Raw genomic sequence first — 25,220 nt, forward strand, 5'->3', positions numbered from 1 at the left:
AGAGGAGAGAGAGGAGTGCTACTGAGAGAGAGGAGAGAGAGGAGTACTACTGAGAGAGACAGGAGAGAGAGGAGTACTACTGAGAGAGAGAGGAGAGAGAGAGAGGAGTACTGATGAGAAAGAGGAGAGAGAGGATTACTACTGAGAGAGGAGTACTACTGAGAGAGAGAGGAGAGAGAGAGGAGTACTGATGAGAGAGACAGGAGAGAGGGGAGTAGCACTGAGGGAGAAGAGAGAGAGAGGAATACTACGGCGAGAGAGGGGAGAGAGGAGTACTACTGAGAGTATCAAAGGCTCCCAAATACAAATCAATCAGACCAAAACACCATTTATGAAAAACTCGAAATTTTGTAATTGGCTGTCAAAGACAACCAGAACCCCTTAGACTCCCCGATCACTGAGCAGGAGCTACTGGACAAACTCCAGGCTCTCAGACCACGCAGAGCCTGTGGCCATGATGGAGTCAACAACGAGATGCTGAGACACAGCAGCCCAAAGTTGCAACAAGCCCTGCTCAATCTCAAACTCCTCAATCTCATCATGACAGCCGGATGTTTCCCTGAGGCCTGGAACCAAGGACTGATCACGCCCATCTATAAGAGTGGAGATAAACTCGATCCCAACAACTACCGGGGCATCTGTGTGAACAGTAACCTGGGGAAGGTATTCTGCAGTATCCTGAACACACGAATACTGGCCTTCCTTACTGAACACAGTGTCCTGAGCAAGAGTCAGATTGGCTTCTTACCAGATCACCGCACATCTGATCACATTTACACCCTGATAGACAAACACGTCCACCAGAAACACAGGAAGAATTTTTGCCTGCTTTGTCGATTTCAAAAAAGCATTTGACTCGATTTGGCATGAGAGATTGTTTGACAAACTACTCCAAAGTGGCATAGGGGGCAAAGTGTACGACATCATTAAATCAATGTATTCAGAGAGCAAATGTGCAGTGAAAATTGGAAACAAAAGGACTAAATTCTTCACCCAAGGCCGCGGGGTGAGACAGGGCTGCAGCCTGAGCCCAACACTGTTCAATATCTACAGTGGTGTGAAAAAGTGTTTGCCCCCTTCCTGATTTCTTATTTTTTTGCATGTTTGTCACACTGAAATGTTTCAGATCATCAAACAAATTGAAATATTAGACAAAGATAACACACGTAAACACAAAATGCAGTTTTTAAATGAAGGTTTTTATTATTAAGGGAAAAAAAAAATCCAAACCTACATGGCCCTGTGATAAAACGTGATTGCCCCCCCTGTTAAAACATAAATCAACTGTGGTTTATCACATCTTTGGAAAGCCGAGTTCAATTTCTCTAGCCACACCCAGGCCTGATTACTGCCACACCTGTTCTCAATCAAGAAATCACTTAAATAGGACCTGCCTGACAAAGTGAAGTACAGTGTAGACCAAAAGATCCTCAAAAGCTAGACATCATGCTGCGATCCAAAGAAATTCAGGAACAAATGAGAAACAGAGTAATTGAGATTTATCAGTCTGGAAAAGGTTATAAAGCCATTTCTAAAGCTTTGGGACTCCAGCGAACCACAGTGAGAGCCATTATCCACAAATGGCGAAAACATGGAACAGTGGTGAACCTTCCCAGGAGTGGCCGGCCAACCAAAATTACCCCAAGAGTGCAGCGACGACTCATCCAAGAGGTCACAAAAAACCCCACAACAACATCCAAAGAACTGCAGGCTTCACTTGCCTCAGTTAAGGTCAGTGTTCACGACTCCACCATAAGAAAGAGACTGGGCAAAAATGGCCTGCATGGCAGAGTTCCAAGACGAAAACCACTGCTGAGCAAAAAGAGCATAAAGGCTCGTCTCAGTTTTGCCAGAAAACATCTTGATGATCCCCAAGACTTTTGGGAAAATACTCTGTGGACTGACGAGACAAAAGTTGAACTTTTTGGAAGGTGTGTGTCCCATTACATCTGGCGTAAAAGTAACACAGCATTTCAGAAAAGGAACATCATACCAACAGTAAAATATGGTGGCGGTAGTGTGATGGTCTGGGGCTGTTTTGCTGCTTCAGGACCTGGAAGACTTGCTGTGGTAAATGGAACCATGAATTCTGCTGTCTACCAAAAAATCCTGAAGGAGAATGTCCGGCCATCTGTTCGTGACCTCAAGCTGAAGCGCACTTGGGTTCTGCAGCAGGACAACGATCCAAAACACACCAGCAAGTCCACCTCTGAATGGCTTAAGAAAAACAAAATGAAGACTTTGGAGTGGCCTAGTCAAAGTCCTGACCTGAATCTGATTGAGATGTTGTGGCATGACCTTAAAAAAGCGGTTAAGGCTCAAAAACCCTCCAATGTGGCTGAATTACAACAGTTCTGCAAAGATGAGTGGGCCAAAATTCCTCCACAGCGCTGTAAAAGACTCATTGCCAGTTATCGCAAACGCTTGATTGCAGTTGTTGCTGCTAAGGGTGGTCCAACCAGTTATTAGGTTTAGGGGGCAATCACTTTTTCACACAGGGCCATGTAGGTTTGGATTTTTTTTTCCCTTAATAATAAAAACCTTCATTTAAAAACTGCATTTTGTGTTTACGTGTGTTATCTTTGTCTAATATTTCAATTTGTTTGATGATCTGAAACATTTCAGTGTGACAAACATAAACAAAAAATAAGAAATCAGGAAGGGGGCAAACACTTTTTCACACCACTGTATATCAACGAATGAGTAGGAATGTTGGAGCAGTCTGCAGCTCCTGGTCTCACACTACACGACACAGAAATCAAGTTCCTGCTCTACGCAGATGACCTGGTCCTGCTGTCGCCCACAGAACAGGGGCTGCAGCAGAGCCTGGCACTGCTGGAGCAATACTGTCAGACCTGGGCACCGCCAGCCCATCTGGACCCAGAACAGGGGCTGCAGCAGAACCTGGCCCTGCTGGAGCAGTACTGTCACACCTGGGCACCGCCAGCCCATCTGGACCCAGAACAGGGGCTACAGCAGAACCTGGCCCTGCTGGAGCAGTACTGTCACACCTGGGCACTGACAGTCAATCTGGACAAGACCAGAGTTATGGTTTTCCAGAAGAAAGCCAGACCTCAGGGAAACAGGTACAAATTCACACTGAACAACAACACATTGGAGCACACATCCAGCTACACACATCTCGGTCTCACCATCAGCTCTTCTGGGAGTGTTGACCTGGCAGTGAAGGCACTGAGGGAGAAGGCACTCAGGGCTTTCTACACAATAAGAAGGAGGCTCTTCAACATCAACCCACCAACAAGAATCTGGCTCCAAATATTTCAAAGTGTAATCCAACCCATTGCCCTGTACGGCAGTGAAGTGTGGGGTCCCCTCACAGACCAGGAGTACACTCAATGGGACAAACACCCCACAGAAACTCTGCACATGGAGATCTGTAGAAACATCCTCCGTGTGCAGAGAAAGACACCTAACAACGGGTGCAGGGCCGAATTAGGCCAGTACCCACTATTGATAAACATACAGAACAGAATATTAAAGTATTGGCTACACCTAAAAAACAGCGACCAAAATTCCTACCACCACAAAGCCCTGCTGAGCCAAGAGCTGAGCCCAGAGAGGAGCCCCCTGAGCCAGCTGGTCCTGAGGCTCACTGACCTGAGCCACACCGACACCAGCCAGCCTCAGGACAGCACTGCTAGAATCAAGCACTGCACAGATCACACAGCAATATCTCACACACTGGGACACACACAACACTACCTCACACACTGAGACACACACACAGAGAGAGGAGCCCCCTGAGCCAGCTGGTCCTGAGGCTCACTGACCTGAGCCACACCGACACCAGCCAGCCTCAGGACAGCACTGCTAGAATCAAGCACAGCACAGATCACACAGCCATATCTCACACACTGGGACACACACACAACACTACCTCTCACACTGAGACACACACACACACACACACAACATAAACTGGAACGCTACAGAACCAAGATAAATAACAGCAAAAAGAAACAGACCCTGACGAAGTACAGGCTCAGTGACCACAGCCTGGCCATAGAAACTGGGCGACACAGGCAGACCTGGCTGCCCAGAGAGGACAGGCTCAGTGACCACAGCCTGGACACAGACACTGGACACAGACAGACCTGGCTGTCCAGAGAGGACAGGCTGTGCTCCCACTGCCAGCGGGGAGAAATAGAGACAGAGGTGCACTTCCTACTGCACTGTGACAGATACTCTGGGATTAGAGAAACATTCTTCCCTAAACTCAGAAATCTAGTCCCAGAGTTCCCACACCTGCCAGAATCACAACGGGTCCCAATCCTACTGGGAGAGGGAAGAGGGAACTCAGTGGAACTGGCAGCCCAGTGTGTGATCTCCTGTCACAGCCTGAGGAACAGTGAGTCTGTCTCCCAATAATGCTCCAGCCGCCTACAGAATATGTCAATATTGTATAATATGTCTTTGTTGTAAATGTCTGTAATATGTCTGTAGATTTTATTTTACTTCTATTTTTGTTTTGTTTCATGTAAATATCATTACTTTCATTTGCTTTGGCAACACTAATTGTACCCATCGGTCATGCTAATAAAGCACCTTGAACTGAATTGAATTGAGAGGAGAGAGAGGGAGAGGGCGAGAGAAAAAGGAGAGAGAAAAGAGAGGGAGAGAGAGGGGGGGAGATGGAGAGGGGGGAGAGAAGGGGGAGATGGAGAGGGGAGAGAGGGGGGAGATGGAGAGAGGGGAGAGAGAGGGGAGAGGAGAGAGAGGTGGGAGAGGGGAGAGAGAGAGAAGAGAGGGGGGAGATGGAGAGAGAGAGAGGAGAGAGAGGAGAGAGGGAGAGAGAGGGGGGAGGAGAGAGAGGGGGGGAGATGGCGAGGGGAGAGAGAGGAGAGAGGGGGGGAGATGGAGAGAGAGGAGAGGGGGGGGAGATGGAGAGAGAGGGGAGAGAGGGGGGGAGATGGAGAGAGAGGGGAGAGAGAGAGGAGGGGGGGAGATGGAGAGAGGAGAGAGAGAGGAGAGAGAGAAGGGGGGAGGAGAGAGAGAGGGGAGAGAGAGAGGAGGGGGGAGATGGAGAGAGGGGTTAAAGAGAGGTTAAGGAGAGGAACGGGAGAGATGGAGACACTGACAGACAGAGAGAGTGTCCTCTGTATGTGCATTAAATTGTCGGATTGCATGTTGTGCTCGGCGCAGGAAAGTGCAAACATCAGAGTCACAAGGCTGGCTTGTCGGGCGCTTTCAGATACTGCTGGAAACCCTTAATCACCTGCGATCGCAATCAGCCTCTTAATTTACACAGCGAATCGCTTAATGGGCTCAAACCCAAGCTAATAATTAAACTGTTTTTCCCTTTAAAAAAAGCCAGGCAGCGTTTATAATTGTAGGCTAAAACAGGGATTAACCAAAATCAGAGGGAACGAGGCCGTTCTGATATTAATAAATCACAAAGCAATAAATGCGTCAGCCCAGGGAACACACTGCTGAGGGAAAGCGAAAGGGGGTAATCTAATGGAGCTGGAGGCGCACTGAGCCAGCGAGCGTGACGAAGGATGTTCCCCTCTTTACTGCGGCCGAAGCCAAACCGATCGTTCTGGTTGCCCTCACTAACCATGGCGGAGGGGGCCTCACAGCGCCTCCAGTGACGTCCTTCCGGTTGGTCCTCCGGGCTGTTGCCAGGGTTTTGTGAAGCGGCGGGAGCACTTCCTTCCTTCCGCACCAGGAAAAAGAAACCGAGAAAATGGCGCTGGCGAGTGTGTTGCGCGGTGAGTCTGCGGATTTCAGTGCCTGCGATTACCGGCCGTTCACCTTCGGTTCGGGAACAGAGCGGACCGGGCTGGGGTTCGGGTCCACGCCGGGGGACGGGCTCAGTTTCGCGGTGAAGAACTCGCTCTGCCCCGAGGAGGAAGACGGGCCCGAGAGAAAGATCGAGTTCCTGCATGGGACGACCACTCTGGCCTTCAAGGTAAGTGCTGTGTCACTGACCCGGCACGGCCGAGCACAGCCCGGGCCGAACTCGCGTGGAAGGGGCAGGGGCCTCGGCGGTCACAGGGCCGAGCTGGAGAAATGGAGAAACATTTCATTTGTTTACATTTCGGACTGGTGTGTGTGAGAAATCCCGGAGTCCAGCCTGGACACAGACAGAGCTGGCTGTCCAGAGAGGACAGGCTCAGTGACCACAGCCTGGACACAGACAGACCTGACTGTCCAGAGAGGACAGGCTCAGTGACCACAGCCTGGACACAGAAACTGGACACAGACAGACCTGACTGTCCAGAGAGGACAGGTTCAGTGACCACAGCCTGGACACAGACACTGGACACAGACAGACCTGACTGTCCAGAGAGGACAGGTTCAGTGACCACAGCCTGGACACAGACAGACCTGACTGTCCAGAGAGGACAGGCTCAGTGACCACAGCCTGGACACAGACAGACCTGACTGTCCAGAGAGGACAGGCTCAGTGACCACAGCCTGGACACAGACACTGGACACAGACAGACCTGACTGTCCAGAGAGGACAGGCTCAGTGACCACAGCCTGGACACAGACACTGGACACAGACAGACCTGACTGTCCAGAGAGGACAGGCTCAGTGACCACAGCCTGGACACAGACACTGGACACAGACAGATCTGACTGTCCAGAGAGGACCCTGGTCAGATACTCAGCTAGTGTGTATTGTCTGTTTAGGGTTCTGTAGCATTCCAGTTTATGTTGTGTTTGTGTGTGTGTGTGTGTCTCAGTGTGTGAGGTAGTGTTGTGTGTGTGTGAGATATTGCTGTGTGATCTGTGCTGTGCTTGATTCTAGCAGTGCTGTCCTGAGGCTGGCTGGTGTCGGTGTGGCTCAGGTCAGTGAGCCTCAGGACCAGCTGGCTCAGGGGGCTCCTCTCTCTGTGTGTGTCCCAGTGTGTGAGGTAGTGTTGTGTGTGTGTCCCAGTGTGTGAGATATTGCTGTGTGATCTGTGCTGTGCTGTGCTTGATTCTAGCAGTGCTGTCCTGAGGCTGGCTGGTGTTGGTGTGGCTCAGGTCGGTGAGCCTCAGGACCAGCTGGCTCAGGGGGCTCCTCTCTGGGCTCAGCTCTTGGCTCAGCAGGGCTTTGTGGTGGTAGGAGTTTTGGTCGCTGTTTTTTAGGTGTAGCCAATACTTTAATACTCTTTTCTGTATGTTTATCAGTAGTGGGTACTGGCCTAATTCGGCCCTGCACCCGTTGTTAGGAGTTTTTCTCTGCACACGGAGGATGTTTCTACAGATCTCCATGTGCAGAGTTTCTGTGGGGTGTTTGTCCCATTGAGTGTACTCCTGGTCTGTGAGGGGACCCCACACTTCACTGCCGTACAGGGCAATGGGTTGGATTACACTTTGAAATATTTGGAGCCAGATCCTTGTTGGTGGGTTGATGTTGAAGAGCCTCCTTCTTATTGTGTAGAAAGCCCTGAGTGCCTTCTCCCTCAGTGCCTTCACTGCCAGGTCAACACTCCCAGAAGAGCTGATGGTGAGACCGAGATGTGTGTAGCTGGATGTGTGCTCCAATGTGTTGTTGTTCAGTGTGAATTTGTACCTGTTTCCCTGAGGTCTGGCTTTCTTCTGGAAAACCATAACTCTGGTCTGGTCCAGATTGACTGTCAGCGCCCAGGTGTGACAGTACTGCTCCCGCAGGGCCAGGTTCTGCTGCAGCCCCTGCTCTGGGTCCAGATGGGCTGGCGGTGCCCAGGTGTGACAGTACTGCTCCAGCAGGGCCAGGTTCTGCTGCAGCCCCTGCTCTGGGTCCAGATGGGCTGGCGGTGCCCAGGTGTGACAGTACTGCTCCAGCAGGGCCAGGTTCTGCTGCAGCCCCTGTTCTGGGTCCAGATTGACTGTCAGCGCCCAGGTGTGACAGTACTGCTCTAGCAGGGCCAGGTTCTGCTGCAGCCCCTGCTCTGGGTCCAGATGGGCTGGCGGGGCCCAGGTGTGACAGTACTGCTCCAGCAGGGCCAGGTTCTGCTGCAGCCCCTGCTCTGGGTCCAGATGGGCTGGCGGTGCCCAGGTGTGACAGTACTGCTGCAGTAGAGCCAGGTTCTGCTGCAGCCCCTGCTCTGGGTCCAGATGGGCTGGCGGTGCCCAGGTGTGACAGTACTGCTCCAGCAGGGCCAGGTTCTGCTGCAGCCCCTGCTCTGGGTCCAGATGGGCTGGCGGTGCCCAGGTGTGACAGTACTGCTCCAGCAGGGCCCGGCCGTGACGGTGCCGCTCCGGCAGGGCCCGGCTGTGGAGCAGGAACTTGACCTGCGTGTCCCTGTCGCCCTCAGTTCCAGCACGGCGTGATCGTGGCCGTGGACTCGCGCGCCACCGCCGGCTCCTACATCGCCTCGCAGACAGTGAAGAAGGTGATCGAGATCAACCCCTACCTGCTGGGCACCATGGCGGGCGGCGCGGCCGACTGCAGCTTCTGGGAGAGGCTGCTGGCGCGGCAGTGCCGCATCTACGAGCTCCGCAACAAGGAGCGCATCTCCGTGGCGGCCGCCTCCAAGCTGCTGGCCAACATGGTGTACCAGTACAAGGGCATGGGGCTGTCCATGGGCACCATGGTGTGCGGCTGGGACAAGAGAGGGCCAGGTAGACTCGCACCCAGTCAGTGTGTCTGTGTGAACCCCTCTCTCTCAGTGCAGTGTTAATGTACTGGAGTGTCCAGTCAGTCAGTGTGTCTGTATGAACCCCTCTCTCTCAGTGCAGTGTTAATGTACTGGAGTGTCCAGTCAGTCAGTGTGTCTGTATGAACCCCTCTCTCTCAGTGCAGTGTTAATGTACTGGAGTGTCCAGTCAGTGTGTCTGTATGAACCCCTCTCTCTCAGTGCAGTGTTCATGTACTGGAGTGTCCAGTCAGTCAGTGTGTCTGTATGAACCTCTCTCTCTCAGTGCAGTGTTAATGTACTGGAGTGTCCAGTCAGTGTGTCTGTATGAACCCCTCTCTCTCAGTGCAGTGTTAATGTACTGGAGTGTCCAGTCAGTGTGTCTGTATGAACCCCTCTCTCTCAGTGCAGTGTTAATGTACTGGAGTGTCCAGTCAGTGTGTCTGTATGAACCCCTCTCTCTCAGTGCAGTGTTAATGTACTGGAGTGTCCAGTCAGTCAGTGTGTCTGTATGAACCCCTCTCTCTCAGTGCAGTGTTAATGTACTGGAGTGTCCAGTCAGTGTGTCTGTATGAACCCCTCTCTCTCAGTGCAGTGTTAATGTACTGGAGTGTCCAGTCAGTGTGTCTGTATGAACCCCTCTCTCTCAGTGCAGTGTTAATGTACTGGAGTGTCCAGTCAGTCAGTGTGTCTGTATGAACCCCTCTCTCTCAGTGCAGTGTTAATGTACTGGAGTGTCCAGTCAGTCAGTGTGTCTGTATGAACCCCTCTCTCTCAGTGCAGTGTTAATGTACTGGAGTGTCCAGTCAGTGTGTCTGTATGAACCCCTCTCTCTCAGTGCAGTGTTAATGTACTGGAGTGTCCAGTCAGTCAGTGTGTCTGTATTAACCCCTCTCTCTCAGTGCAGTGTTAATGTACTGGAGTGTCCAGTCAGTGTGTCTGTATGAACCCCTCTCTCTCAGTGCAGTGTTAATGTACTGGAGTGTCCAGTCAGTGTGTCTGTATGAACCCCTCTCTCTCAGTGCAGTGTTAATGTACTGGAGTGTCCAGTCAGTCAGTGTGTCTGTATGAACCCCTCTCTCTCAGTGCAGTGTTAATGTACTGGAGTGTCCAGTCAGTCAGTGTGTCTGTATGAACCCCTCTCTCTCAGTGCAGTGTTAATGTACTGGAGTGTCCAGTCAGTGTGTCTGTATGAACCCCTCTCTCTCAGTGCAGTGTTAATGTACTGGAGTGTCCAGTCAGTCAGTGTGTCTGTATGAACCCCTCTCTCTCAGTGCAGTGTTAATGTACTGGAGTGTCCAGTCAGTGTGTCTGTATGAACCCCTCTCTCTCAGTGCAGTGTTAATGTACTGGAGTGTCCAGTCAGTGTGTCTGTATGAACCCCTCTCTCTCAGTGCAGTGTTAATGTACTGGAGTGTCCAGTCAGTCAGTGTGTCTGTATGAACCCCTCTCTCTCAGTGCAGTGTTAATGTACTGGAGTGTCCAGTCAGTCAGTGTGTCTGTATGAACCCCCCTCTCTCAGTGCAGTGTTAATGTACTGGAGTGTCCAGTCAGTCAGTGTGTCTGTATTAACCCCTCTCTCTCAGTGCAGTGTTAATGTACTGGAGTGTCCAGTCAGTGTGTCTGTATGAACCCCTCTCTCTCAGTGCAGTGTTAATGTACTGGAGTGTCCAGTCAGTGTGTCTGTATGAACCCCTCTCTCTCAGTGCAGTGTTAATGTACTGGAGTGTCCAGTCAGTGTGTCTGTATGAACCCCTCTCTCTCAGTGCAGTGTTAATGTACTGGAGTGTCCAGTCAGTGTGTCTGTATGAACCCCTCTCTCTCAGTGCAGTGTTAATGTACTGGAGTGTCCAGTCAGTCAGTGTGTCTGTATGAACCCCTCTCTCTCAGTGCAGTGTTAATGTACTGGAGTGTCCAGTCAGTGTGTCTGTATGAACCCCTCTCTCTCAGTGCAGTGTTAATGTACTGGAGTGTCCAGTCAGTCAGTGTGTCTGTATTAACCCCTCTCTCTCAGTGCAGTGTTAATGTACTGGAGTGTCCAGTCAGTGTGTCTGTATGAACCCCTCTCTCTCAGTGCAGTGTTAATGTACTGGAGTGTCCAGTCAGTCAGTGTGTCTGTATGAACCCCTCTCTCTCAGTGCAGTGTTAATGTACTGGAGTGTCCAGTCAGTCAGTGTGTCTGTATGAACCCCTCTCTCTCAGTGCAGTGTTAATGTACTGGAGTGTCCAGTCAGTCAGTGTGTCTGTATGAACCCCTCTCTCTCAGTGCAGTGTTAATGTACTGGAGTGTCCAGTCAGTGTGTCTGTATGAACCCCTCTCTCTCAGTACAGTGTTAATGTACTGGAGTGTCCAGTCAGTCAGTGTGTCTGTATGAACCCCTCTCTCTCAGTGCAGTGTTAATGTACTGGAGTGTCCAGTCAGTGTGTCTGTATTAACCCCTCTCTCTCAGTGCAGTGTTAATGTACTGGAGTGTCCAGTCAGTCAGTGTGTCTGTATGAACCCCTCTCTCTCAGTGCAGTGTTAATGTACTGGAGTGTCCAGTCAGTGTGTCTGTATGAACCCCTCTCTCTCAGTGCAGTGTTAATGTACTGGAGTGTCCAGTCAGTGTGTCTGTATGAACCCCTCTCTCTCAGTGCAGTGTTAATGTACTGGAGTGTCCAGTCAGTCAGTGTGTCTGTATGAACCCCCCTCTCTCAGTGCAGTGTTAATGTACTGGAGTGTCCAGTCAGTCAGTGTGTCTGTATGAACCCCTCTCTCTCAGTGCAGTGTTAATGTACTGGAGTGTCCAGTCAGTCAGTGTGTCTGTATGAACCCCCCTCTCTCAGTGCAGTGTTAATGTACTGGAGTGTCCAGTCAGTCAGTGTGTCTGTATGAACCCCTCTCTCTCAGTGCAGTGTTAATGTACTGGAGTGTCCAGTCAGTCAGTGTGTCTGTATGAACCCCTCTCTCTCAGTGCAGTGTTAATGTACTGGAGTGTCCAGTCAGTCAGTGTGTCTGTATTAACCCCTCTCTCTCAGTGCAGTGTTAATGTACTGGAGTGTCCAGTCAGTCAGTGTGTCTGTATGAACCCCTCTCTCTCAGTGCAGTGTTAATGTACTGGAGTGTCCAGTCAGTGTGTCTGTATGTACCCCTCTCTCTCAGTGCAGTGTTAATGTACTGGAGTGTCCAGTCAGTCAGTGTGTCTGTATGAACCCCTCTCTCTCAGTGCAGTGTTAATGTACTGGAGTGTCCAGTCAGTCAGTGTGTCTGTATGAACCCCTCTCTCTCAGTGCAGTGTTAATGTACTGGAGTGTCCAGTCAGTCAGGGTGTCTGTATGAACCCCTCTCTCTCAGTGCAGTGTTAATGTACTGGAGTGTCCAGTCAGTCAGTGTGTCTGTATGAACCCCTCTCTCTCAGTGCAGTGTTAATGTACTGGAGTGTCCAGTCAGTGTGTCTGTATGAACCCCTCTCTCTCAGTGCAGTGTTAATGTACTGGAGTGTCCAGTCAGTCAGGGTGTCTGTATTAACCCCTCTCTCTCAGTGCAGTGTTAATGTACTGGAGTGTCCAGTCAGTCAGTGTGTCTGTATTAACCCCTCTCTCTCAGTGCAGTGTTAATGTACTGGAGTGTCCAGTCAGTCAGTGTGTCTGTATGAACCCCTCTCTCTCAGTGCAGTGTTAATGTACTGGAGTGTCCAGTCAGTGTGTGTATTAGCTCTCTCTCTCTCAGTAGTGGTGATGCAGTGTCTCTCCTGGCTGCAGGGCTGTACTATGTGGACTCGGAGGGGAACAGGGTGTGTGGAGACGTCTTTGCCGTGGGCTCGGGCTCCATGTATGCGTACGGCGTGCTGGACCGCGGGCTTCGCCCGGACCTGAGCGTGGAGGAGGCGTGTGAGCTGGGCCGCCGCGCCATCTACCAGGCCACCTACCGCGACGCCTACAGCGGCGGCACAGTGCACCTGTACCGCGTGCACAGCGCCGGCTGGGAGCGCGTCAGCCAGAACGACGTGCTGGAGCTGCACCTGCAGTACCGGGACCAGGGGCTGTAGCGGCAGAGGGGCGCAGGTGAGGGAGTGACACAGGCTGAGGGGGTGTGACAGAGTGACACAGGCTGAGGGGAGTTACAGTGAAGCAGGGTGAGGGAGGTGACAATGACGCAGGGTGAGGGAGGTGACAGTGACGCAGGGTGAGGGAGGTGACAGTGACACAGGGTGAGGGAGTGATGCCGGGTGACAGTGACACAGGGTGAGGGAGTGATGCCGGGTGACAGTGACGCAGGGTGAGGGAGGTGACAGTGACACAGGGTGAGGGAGTGATGCCGGGTGACAGTGACGCGGGGTGAGGGAGGTGACAGTGACACAGGGTGAGGGAGTGATGCCGGGTGACAGTGACGCAGGGTGAGGGAGGTGACAGTGACACAGGGTGAGGGAGTGATGCCGGGTGACAGTGAAGCAGGGTGAGGGAGGTGACAGTGACACAGGGTGAGGGAGTGATGCCGGGTGACAATGACGCAGGGTGAGGGAGGTGACAGTGACACAGGGTGAGGGAGTGATGCCGGGTGACAGTGACGCAGGGTGAGGGAGGTGACAGTGACACAGGGTGAGGGAGTGATGCCGGGTGACAATGACGCAGGGTGAGGGAGGTGACAGTGACACAGGGTGAGGGAGTGATGCTGGGTGACAGTGACGCAGGGTGAGGGAGGTGACAGTGACACAGGGTGAGGGAGTGATGCCGGGTGACAGTGACGCAGGGTGAGGGAGTGATGCCGGGTGACAGTGAAGCAGGGTGAGGGAGGTGACAGTGACACAGGGTGAGGGAGTGATGCCGGGTGACAGTGACGCGGGGTGAGGGAGGTGACAGTGACACAGGGTGAGGGAGTGATGCCGGGTGACAGTGACGCGGGGTGAGGGAGCTGACGGTGACGCAGGGTGAGGGAGTGATGCCGGGTGACAGTGACGGAGGGTGAGGGGAGAGTGCGACAGGCCCATGATTGTGGGGCAGTCCTCTTTGTTCTCCTGCGGGTTCCTGTTGCCGAGTGTCTGACCTCGTTCTCCTGCCCCTGAGCGGGGTGCAGCTCCCTCACTCCACCTGCGCAGACAGGGGTGGCGCTGTTTCCCAGTCTGTCCTCCTCACTGCTGCTCCCTGCTGTCCCAGAGGAGCTCCTCATCGCCGCTGTTGTTCACATGAATATTAATACACTAAGCTGCAGTGCTCTGCCGTGACTGTTAATTATTCATACTAGGCGCATTATCAAAAGTCATCTCTCTCTTTCTCTCTTTCTCCCTCGTGCTCGTTCACAAGGTGGATGTGCTCCAGGACTACCCTGTGTGTCGCATTAGAAATACAATAAAACTTTATTATTATCTTTCTGATTCTTGTTGTCATTGGCCTGCAGCTCCTCCGCTGTGCTGGTGGGGGCGCTGTGAACCCACGACCCTCAAGGCCTCCCTGTCTCAGGCCTCACTGCTGTGCTGGTGGTCGACCTCTGTGCTTTCTGCTCTCAGCAGGTGTGAGCCTGGCCAGTACCTGGATGGCAGACTCCTGGGAGAGGTGTTAGTGGGGCCAACAGGGGGCGCTCACCCTGAGGGCTGTGTGGGTCCTAACGCCCCAGTATAGTGACGGGGACACTAGACTGTAAACAAGGTGCCATCCTTCAGATGAGATGTAAACCTGAGGTCCTGTCTCTCTGTGGTCAGTAAAGACCCCAGGGTGTCTCTCAGAAAGAGTAGGGGTGTGACCCCAATGTCCTGGACAGACTCCCCCTGGTCTTTACCAGTCATGACCTCCTGATACCCCCCCTCTCTGAACTGGCCTCATCACTCTGCTCTCCTCCCCACTGAGAGCTGGAGCATCATCACACTGGGGGGGTGGAGGGGGTCCCCAGTACTGGACAGCGCTGGGAGAGGGGTGGAGGGTCCAGTAAGGCACTAGAGAAGGCAGGGCATTATTATCGCTGTTCTAAAAATGAGACGGGGCTTGCTGGAGCTCAACGCTATGAGTCTAGGCTCCCAGCAGCAGCTCTGATGTGACTGGGATGTCAGCACTGAACTCAGTCATGTGGCCCTGGTGTGAGGTTTGTCCCTGCGCTGCCCAAGGAAGCTCGTGTTCGGTCTGGAGTCTCCGACCCACTCAACACTTGGGGTGAGAACCACGCGCTGCCTCTCCGATGTTACATTGATGGCATGACTTCACCTCTTCCAGACAAGATCACTACTACCCCACACCCACCGGGGTATCTTCCTAGATAATCAACACGCTTCAGGCCAGACCTGCAGTCCAGAGCTGTGACTGTGCTGCCTGTCCAACTGCTCATAGCTCTGAAGACCAGGCTTCTCACACTGGCTGTTAGAGCCCTCTCAGTTACTGAAGACTGAGCTGTAGGAGAGAGGGGTTAATACACACACTGACTGGACACTCCAGTACATTAACACTGCACTGAGAGAGAGAGGTTCATACAGACACATTGACTGGACACTCCAGTACATTAACACTGCACTGAGAGAGAGGGGTTCATACAGACACACTGACTGGACACTCCAGTACATTAACACTGCACTGAGAGAGAGGGGTTCATACAGACACACTGACTGACTGACTGGACACTCCAGTACATTAACACTGCACTGAGAGAGAGGGGTTAATACAGACACACTGACTGACTGGACACTCCAGTACATTAACACTGCACTGAGAGAGAGGGGTTCATACAGACACACTGACTGGACACTCCAGTACATTAACACTGCACTGAGAGAGAGGGGTTCATACAGAGACACTGACTGGACACTCCAGTACATTAACACTGCACTGAGAGAGAGAGGTTCATACAGACACACTGACTGGACACTCCAGTACATTAACACTGCACTGAGAGAGAGGGGTTCATACAGACACACTGACTGACTGGACACTCCAGTACATTAACACTGCACTGAGAGAGAGGGGTTCATACAGACACACTGACTGGACACTCCAGTACATTAACACTGCACTGAGAGAGAGGGGTTCATACAGACACACTGACTGACTGGACACTCCAGTACATTAACACTGCACTGAGAGAGAGGGGTTCATACAGACACACTGACTGGACACTCCAGTACATTAACACTGCACTGAGAGAGAGGGGTTCATACAGACACTCTGACTGGACACTGCAGTACATTAACACTGCACTGAGAGAGAGGGGTTAATACAGACACACTGACTGGACACTCCAGTACATTAACACTGCACTGAGAGAGAGGGGTTCATACAGACACACTGACTGACTGGACACTCCAGTACATTAACACTGCACTGAGAGAGAGGGGTTCATACAGACACACTGACTGACTGGACACTCCAGTACATTGACACTGCACTGAGAGAGAGGGGTTCATACAGACACACTGACTGACTGGACACTCCAGTACATTAACACTGCACTGAGAGAGAGGGGTTCATACAGACACACTGACTGGACACTCCAGTACATTAACACTGCACTGAGAGAGAGGGGTTCATACAGACACACTGACTGACTGGACACTCCAGTACATTAACACTGCACTGAGAGAGAGGGGTTCATACAGACACACTGACTGACTGGACACTCCAGTACATTAACACTGCACTGAGAGAGAGGGGTTCATACAGACACACTGACTGGACACTCCAGTACATTAACACTGCACTGAGAGAGAGGGGTTCATACAGACACACTGACTGACTGGACACTCCAGTACATTGACACTGCACTGAGAGAGAGGGGTTCATACAGACACACTGACTGACTGGACACTCCAGTACATTAACACTGCACTGAGAGAGAGGGGTTCATACAGACACACTGACTGGACACTCCAGTACATTAACACTGCACTGAGAGAGAGGGGTTCATACAGACACACTGACTGACTGGACACTCCAGTACATTAACACTGCACTGAGAGAGAGGGGTTAATACAGACACACTGACTGACTGGACACTCCAGTACATTAACACTGCACTGAGAGAGAGGGGTTCATACAGACACACTGACTGACTGGACACTCCAGTACATTAACACTGCACTGAGAGAGAGGGGTTAATACAGACACACTGACTGACTGGACACTCCAGTACATTAACACTGCACTGAGAGAGAGGGGTTCATACAGACACACTGACTGGACACTCCAGTACATTAACACTGCACTGAGAGAGAGGGGTTCATACAGACACACTGACTGGACACTCCAGTACATTAACACTGCACTGAGAGAGAGGGGTTCATACAGACACACTGACTGACTGGACACTCCAGCACATTAACACTGCACTGAGAGAGAGAGGTTCATACAGACACACTGACTGACTGGACACTCCAGTACATTAACACTGCACTGAGAGAGAGGGGTTCATACAGACACACTGACTGACTGACTGGACACTCCAGTACATTAACACTGCACTGAGAGAGAGGGGTTAATACAGACACACTGACTGACTGGACACTCCAGTACATTAACACTGCACTGAGAGAGAGGGGTTCATACAGACACACTGACTGGACACTCCAGTACATTAACACTGCACTGAGAGAGAGGGGTTCATACAGACACACTGACTGGACACTCCAGTACATTAACACTGCACTGAGAGAGAGGGGTTCATACAGACACACTGACTGACTGGACACTCCAGCACATTAACACTGCACTGAGAGAGAGGGGTTCATACAGACACACTGACTGACTGGACACTCCAGTACATTAACACTGCACTGAGAGAGAGGGGTTCATACAGACACACTGACTGACTGGACACTCCAGTACATTAACACTGCACTGAGAGAGAGGGGTTCATACAGACATACTGACTGACTGGACACTCCAGTACATTAACACTGCACTGAGAGAGAGGGGTTCATACAGACACACTGACTGACTGGACACTCCAGTACATTAACACTGCACTGAGAGAGAGGGGTTCATACAGACACACTGACTGACTGGACACTCCAGTACATTAACACTGCACTGAGAGAGAGGGGTTAATACAGACACACTGACTGGACACTCCAGTACATTAACACTGCACTGAGAGAGAGGGGTTCATACAGACACACTGACTGACTGGACACTCCAGTACATTAACACTGCACTGAGAGAGAGGGGTTAATACAGACACACTGACTGGACACTCCAGTACATTAACACTGCACTGAGAGAGAGGGGTTCATACAGACACACTGACTGACTGGACACTCCAGTACATTAACACTGCACTGAGAGAGAGGGGTTCATACAGACACACTGACTGGACACTCCAGTACATTAACACTGCACTGAGAGAGAGGGGTTCATACAGACACACTGACTGACTGGACACTCCAGTACATTAACACTGCACTGAGAGAGAGGGGTTCATACAGACACACTGACTGACTGGACACTCCAGTACATTAACACTGCACTGAGAGAGAGGGGTTCATACAGACACACTGACTGACTGGACACTCCAGTACATTAACACTGCACTGAGAGAGAGGGGTTCATACAGACACACTGACTGACTGGACACTCCAGTACATTAACACTGCACTGAGAGAGAGGGGTTAATACAGACACACTGACTGGACACTCCAGTACATTAACACTGCACTGAGAGAGAGGGGTTCATACAGACACACTGACTGGACACTCCAGTACATTAACACTGCACTGAGAGAGAGGGGTCATACAGACACACTGACTGGACACTCCAGTACATGAACACTGCACTGAGAGAGAGGGGTTCATACAGACACACTGACTGACTGGACACTCCAGTACATTAACACTGCACTGAGAGAGAGGGGTTCATACAGACACACTGACTGACTGGACACTCCAGTACATTAACACTGCACTGAGAGAGAGGGGTTCATACAGACACACTGACTGACTGGACACTCCAGTACATTAACACTGCACTGAGAGAGAGGGGTTCATACAGACACACTGACTGACTGGACACTCCAGTACATGAACACTGCACTGAGAGAGAGGGGTTCATACAGACACACTGACTGACTGGACACTCCAGTACATTAACACTGCACTGAGAGAGAGGGGTTCATACAGACACACTGACTGGACACTCCAGTACATTAACACTGCACTGAGAGAGAGGGGTTCATACAGACACACTGACTGGACACTCCAGTACATTAACACTGCACTGAGAGAGAGGGGTTCATACAGGCACACTGACTGGACACTCCAGTATATTAACACTGCACTGAGAGAGAGGGGTTCATACATTTACACTGACTGACTGGACACTCCAGTACATTAACACTGCACTGAGAGAGAGGGGTTCATACAGACACACTGACTGACTGGACACTCCAGTACATTAACACTGCACTGAGAGAGAGGGGTTCATACAGACACACTGACTGACTGGACACTCCAGTACATTAACACTGCACTGAGAGAGAGGGGTTCATACAGACACACTGACTGACTGGACACTCCAGTACATTAACACTGCACTGAGAGAGAGGGGTTCATACAGACACACTGACTGACTGGACACTCCAGTACATGAACACTGCACTGAGAGAGAGGGGTTCATACAGACACACTGACTGGACACTCCAGTACATTAACACTGCACTGAGAGAGAGGGGTTCATACAGACACACTGACTGACTGGACACTCCAGTACATTAACACTGCACTGAGAGAGAGGGGTTCATACAGACACACTGACTGACTGGACACTCCAGTACATTAACACTGCACTGAGAGAGAGGGGTTCATACAGACACACTGACTGACTGGACACTCCAGTACATTAACACTGCACTGAGAGAGAGGGGTTCATACAGACACACTGACTGACTGGACACTCCAGTACATTAACACTGCACTGAGAGAGAGGGGTTCATACAGACACACTGACTGACTGGACACTCCAGTACATTAACACTGCACTGAGAGAGAGGGGTTCATACAGACACACTGACTGGACACTCCAGTACATTAACACTGCACTGAGAGAGAGGGGTTCATACAGACACACTGACTGACTGGACACTCCAGTACATTAACACTGCACTGAGAGAGAGGGGTTCATACAGACACACTGACTGACTGGACACTCCAGTACATTAACACTGCACTGAGAGAGAGGGGTTCATACAGACACACTGACTGACTGGACACTCCAGTACATTAACACTGCACTGAGAGAGAGGGGTTCATACAGACACACTGACTGACTGGACACTCCAGTACATTAACACTGCACTGAGAGAGAGGGGTTCATACAGACACACTGACTGACTGGACACTCCAGTACATTAACACTGCACTGAGAGAGAGGGGTTAATACAGACACACTGACTGGACACTCCAGTACATTAACACTGCACTGAGAGAGAGGGGTTCATACAGACACACTGACTGGACACTCCAGTACATTAACACTGCACTGAGAGAGAGGGGTTCATACAGACACACTGACTGACTGGACACTCCAGTACATTAACACTGCACTGAGAGAGAGGGGTTCATACAGACACACTGACTGACTGGACACTCCAGTACATTAACACTGCACTGAGAGAGAGGGGTTCATACAGACACACTGACTGACTGGACACTCCAGTACATTAACACTGCACTGAGAGAGAGGGGTTCATACAGACACACTGACTGACTGGACACTCCAGTACATTAACACTGCACTGAGAGAGAGGGGTTAATACAGACACACTGACTGAACACTGCAGTACATTAACACTGCACTGAGAGAGAGGGGTTCATACAGACACACTGACTGACTGGACACTCCAGTACATGAACACTGCACTGAGAGAGAGGGGTTCATACAGACACACTGACTGACTGGACACTCCAGTACATTAACACTACACTGAGAGAGAGGGGTTCATACAGACACACTGACTGGACACTCCAGTACATTAACACTGCACTGAGAGAGAGGGGTTCATACAGACACACTGACTGGACACTCCAGTACATGAACACTGCACTGAGAGAGAGGGGTTCATACAGACACACTGACTGACTGGACACTCCAGTACATTAACACTGCACTGAGAGAGAGGGGTTCATACAGACACACTGACTGACTGGACACTCCAGTACATTAACACTGCACTGAGAGAGAGGGGTTCATACAGACACACTGACTGACTGGACACTCCAGTACATTAACACTGCACTGAGAGAGAGGGGTTCATACAGACACACTGACTGACTGGACACTCCAGTACATGAACACTGCACTGAGAGAGAGGGGTTCATACAGACACACTGACTGACTGGACACTCCAGTACATTAACACTGCACTGAGAGAGAGGGGTTCATACAGACACACTGACTGGACACTCCAGTACATTAACACTGCACTGAGAGAGAGGGGTTCATACAGACACACTGACTGGACACTCCAGTACATTAACACTGCACTGAGAGAGAGGGGTTCATACAGGCACACTGACTGGACACTCCAGTATATTAACACTGCACTGAGAGAGAGGGGTTCATACATTTACACTGACTGACTGGACACTCCAGTACATTAACACTGCACTGAGAGAGAGGGGTTCATACAGACACACTGACTGACTGGACACTCCAGTACATTAACACTGCACTGAGAGAGAGGGGTTCATACAGACACACTGACTGACTGGACACTCCAGTACATTAACACTGCACTGAGAGAGAGGGGTTCATACAGACACACTGACTGACTGGACACTCCAGTACATTAACACTGCACTGAGAGAGAGGGGTTCATACAGACACACTGACTGACTGGACACTCCAGTACATGAACACTGCACTGAGAGAGAGGGGTTCATACAGACACACTGACTGGACACTCCAGTACATTAACACTGCACTGAGAGAGAGGGGTTCATACAGACACACTGACTGACTGGACACTCCAGTACATTAACACTGCACTGAGAGAGAGGGGTTCATACAGACACACTGACTGACTGGACACTCCAGTACATTAACACTGCACTGAGAGAGAGGGGTTCATACAGACACACTGACTGACTGGACACTCCAGTACATTAACACTGCACTGAGAGAGAGGGGTTCATACAGACACACTGACTGACTGGACACTCCAGTACATTAACACTGCACTGAGAGAGAGGGGTTCATACAGACACACTGACTGACTGGACACTCCAGTACATTAACACTGCACTGAGAGAGAGGGGTTCATACAGACACACTGACTGGACACTCCAGTACATTAACACTGCACTGAGAGAGAGAGGTTAATACACACACACTGACTGACTGGACACTCCAGTACATTAACACTGCACTGAGAGAGAGGGGTTCATACAGACACACTGACTGACTGGACACTCCAGTACATTAACACTGCACTGAGAGAGAGGGGTTCATACAGACACACTGACTGGACACTCCAGTACATTAACACTGCACTGAGAGAGAGGGGTTCATACAGACACACTGACTGACTGGACACTCCAGTACATTAACACTGCACTGAGAGAGAGGGGTTCATACAGACACACTGACTGAGTGGACACTCCAGTACATTAACACTGCACTGAGAGAGAGGGGTTCATACAGACACACTGACTGGACACTCCAGTACATTAACACTGCACTGAGAGAGAGGGGTTCATACAGACACACTGACTGACTGGACACTCCAGTACATTAACACTGCACTGAGAGAGAGGGGTTCATACAGACACACTGACTGACTGGACACTCCAGTACATTAACACTGCACTGAGAGAGAGGGGTTCATACAGACACACTGACTGGACACTCCAGTACATTAACACTGCACTGAGAGAGAGGGGTTCATACAGACACACTGACTGACTGGACACTCCAGTACATTAACACTGCACTGAGAGAGAGGGGTTCATACAGACACACTGACTGGACACTCCAGTACATTAACACTGCACTGAGAGAGAGGGGTTCATACAGACACACTGACTGACTGGACACTCCAGTACATTAACACTGCACTGAGAGAGAGGGGTTCATACAGACACACTGACTGAGTGGACACTCCAGTACATTAACACTGCACTGAGAGAGAGGGGTTCATACAGACACACTGACTGGACACTCCAGTACATTAACACTGCACTGAGAGAGAGGGGTTCATACAGACACACTGACTGACTGGACACTCCAGTACATTAACACTGCACTGAGAGAGAGGGGTTCATACAGACACACTGACTGACTGGACACTCCAGTACATTAACACTGCACTGAGAGAGAGGGGTTCATACAGACACACTGACTGACTGGACACTCCAGTACATTAACACTGCACTGAGAGAGAGGGGTTCATACAGACACACTGACTGACTGGACACTCCAGTACATTAACACTGCACTGAGAGAGAGGGGTTCATACAGACACACTGACTGACTGGACACTCCAGTACATTAACACTGCACTGAGAGAGAGGGGTTCATACAGACACACTGACTGGACACTCCAGTACATTAACACTGCACTGAGAGAGAGGGGTTCATACAGACACACTGACTGACTGGACACTCCAGTACATTAACACTGCACTGAGAGAGAGGGGTTCATACAGACACACTGACTGGACACTCCAGTACATTAACACTGCACTGAGAGAGAGGGGTTCATACAGACACACTGACTGACTGGACACTCCAGTACATTAACACTGCACTGAGAGAGAGGGGTTCATACAGACACACTGACTGAGTGGACACTCCAGTACATTAACACTGCACTGAGAGAGAGGGGTTCATACAGACACACTGACTGGACACTCCAGTACATTAACACTGCACTGAGAGAGAGGGGTTCATACAGACACACTGACTGACTGGACACTCCAGTACATTAACACTGCACTGAGAGAGAGGGGTTCATACAGACACACTGACTGACTGGACACTCCAGTACATTAACACTGCACTGAGAGAGAGGGGTTCATACAGACACACTGACTGGACACTCCAGTACATTAACACTGCACTGAGAGAGAGGGGTTCATACAGACACACTGACTGACTGGACACTCCAGTACATTAACACTGCACTGAGAGAGAGGGGTTCATACAGACACACTGACTGACTGGACACTCCAGTACATTAACACTGCACTGAGAGAGAGGGGTTCATACAGACACACTGACTGGACACTCCAGTACATTAACACTGCACTGAGAGAGAGGGGTTCATACAGACACACTGACTGACTGGACACTCCAGTACATTAACACTGCACTGAGAGAGAGGGGTTCATACAGACACACTGACTGACTGGACACTCCAGTACATTAACACTGCACTGAGAGAGAGGGGTTCATACAGACACACTGACTGACTGGACACTCCAGTACATTAACACTGCACTGAGAGAGAGGGGTTCATACAGACACACTGACTGGACACTCCAGTACATTAACACTGCACTGAGAGAGAGGGGTTCATACAGACACACTGACTGACTGGACACTCCAGTACATTAACACTGCACTGAGAGAGAGGGGTTCATACAGACACACTGACTGACTGGACACTCCAGTACATTAACACTGCACTGAGAGAGAGGGGTTCATACAGACACACTGACTGACTGGACACTCCAGTACATTAACACTGCACTGAGAGAGAGGGGTTCATACAGACACACTGACTGACTGGACACTCCAGTACATTAACACTGCACTGAGAGAGAGGGGTTCATACAGACACACTGACTGACTGGACACTCCAGTACATTAACACTGCACTGAGAGAGAGGGGTTCATACAGACACACTGACTGGACACTCCAGTACATTAACACTGCACTGAGAGAGAGGGGTTCATACAGACACACTGACTGACTGGACACTCCAGTACATTAACACTGCACTGAGAGAGAGAGGGGTTCATACAGACACACTGACTGACTGGACACTCCAGTACATTAACACTGCACTGAGAGAGAGGGGTTCATACAGACACACTGACTGGACACTCCAGTACATTAACACTGCACTGAGAGAGAGGGGTTCATACAGACACACTGACTGGACACTCCAGTACATTAACACTGCACTGAGAGAGAGGGGTTAATACAGACACACTGACTGGACACTCCAGTACATTAACACTGCACCGATAGAAATCTGGATTAATTAAGAGGAGTTTAGTTTTCTAGTTCACGAAACAGAGAGCAACAGGGGGAGAAGAAGAAAGGGAGCAGATGGGTCAGCCATCTGGTCCTGGGAAAGAGGGAGAGAGGGAGAGAGGGAGGGAAAGATCTCACAGCTCAAGTGAATGGACAGAAGACTCATGGTTTAACCTGAATATACAGTCTGTACCACAGGGGAGGGCAGATACCGGAATCAGAAATAACCCCATCCTGTCTCCCAGCTCCTGACCATTACAAACCCACATGTACACACACACACACACACACACACCTGTACAGACTCTCACTGGACACACTGTATACACACACACACACACACACACACACACCTGTACAGACTCTTACTGGACACACTGTATACACACACACACCTGTACAGACTCTTACTGGACACACTGTATACACACACACACACCTGTACAGACTCTCACTGGACACACTGTATACACACACACACACACACACACCTGTACAG

The 25,220-nt window shown here is 50.7% G+C and overlaps 1 protein-coding gene across 3 annotated transcripts; it reads left to right on the forward strand.

Moving 5' to 3' along the window:
• The first annotated feature begins 5,624 nt into the window (after window positions 1-5,624).
• psmb5 (proteasome 20S subunit beta 5) lies at window positions 5,625-13,917 on the forward strand. 3 transcript variants are annotated; one of them, XR_016091054.1, is made up of 4 exons: window positions 5,625-5,932; window positions 8,253-8,559; window positions 12,315-12,747; window positions 12,807-13,917. XR_016091054.1 is itself a non-coding variant. In XM_088916061.1 (4 exons), the coding sequence occupies exons 1-3, from the start codon at window positions 5,708-5,710 to the stop codon at window positions 12,599-12,601; spliced, it is 819 nt and encodes a 272-aa protein (XP_088772187.1). In that variant the 5' UTR covers window positions 5,625-5,707; the 3' UTR covers window positions 12,602-12,617; window positions 13,854-13,917. The 3 variants fall into 3 exon arrangements, 2 of the variants coding, with proteins under 2 accessions (XP_088772187.1, XP_088772186.1); XM_088916061.1 differs by having other exon boundaries at window positions 12,315-12,617; window positions 13,854-13,917; XM_088916060.1 differs by having other exon boundaries at window positions 12,315-13,917.
• The last annotated feature ends 11,303 nt before the right edge of the window (window positions 13,918-25,220 follow it).

The sequence above is a fragment of the Atractosteus spatula genome, chromosome 5 (genome assembly GCF_055471065.1).
Source record: "Atractosteus spatula isolate fAtrSpa1 chromosome 5, fAtrSpa1.hap1, whole genome shotgun sequence".
Classification (NCBI taxonomy): domain Eukaryota; kingdom Metazoa; phylum Chordata; class Actinopteri; order Semionotiformes; family Lepisosteidae; genus Atractosteus; species Atractosteus spatula.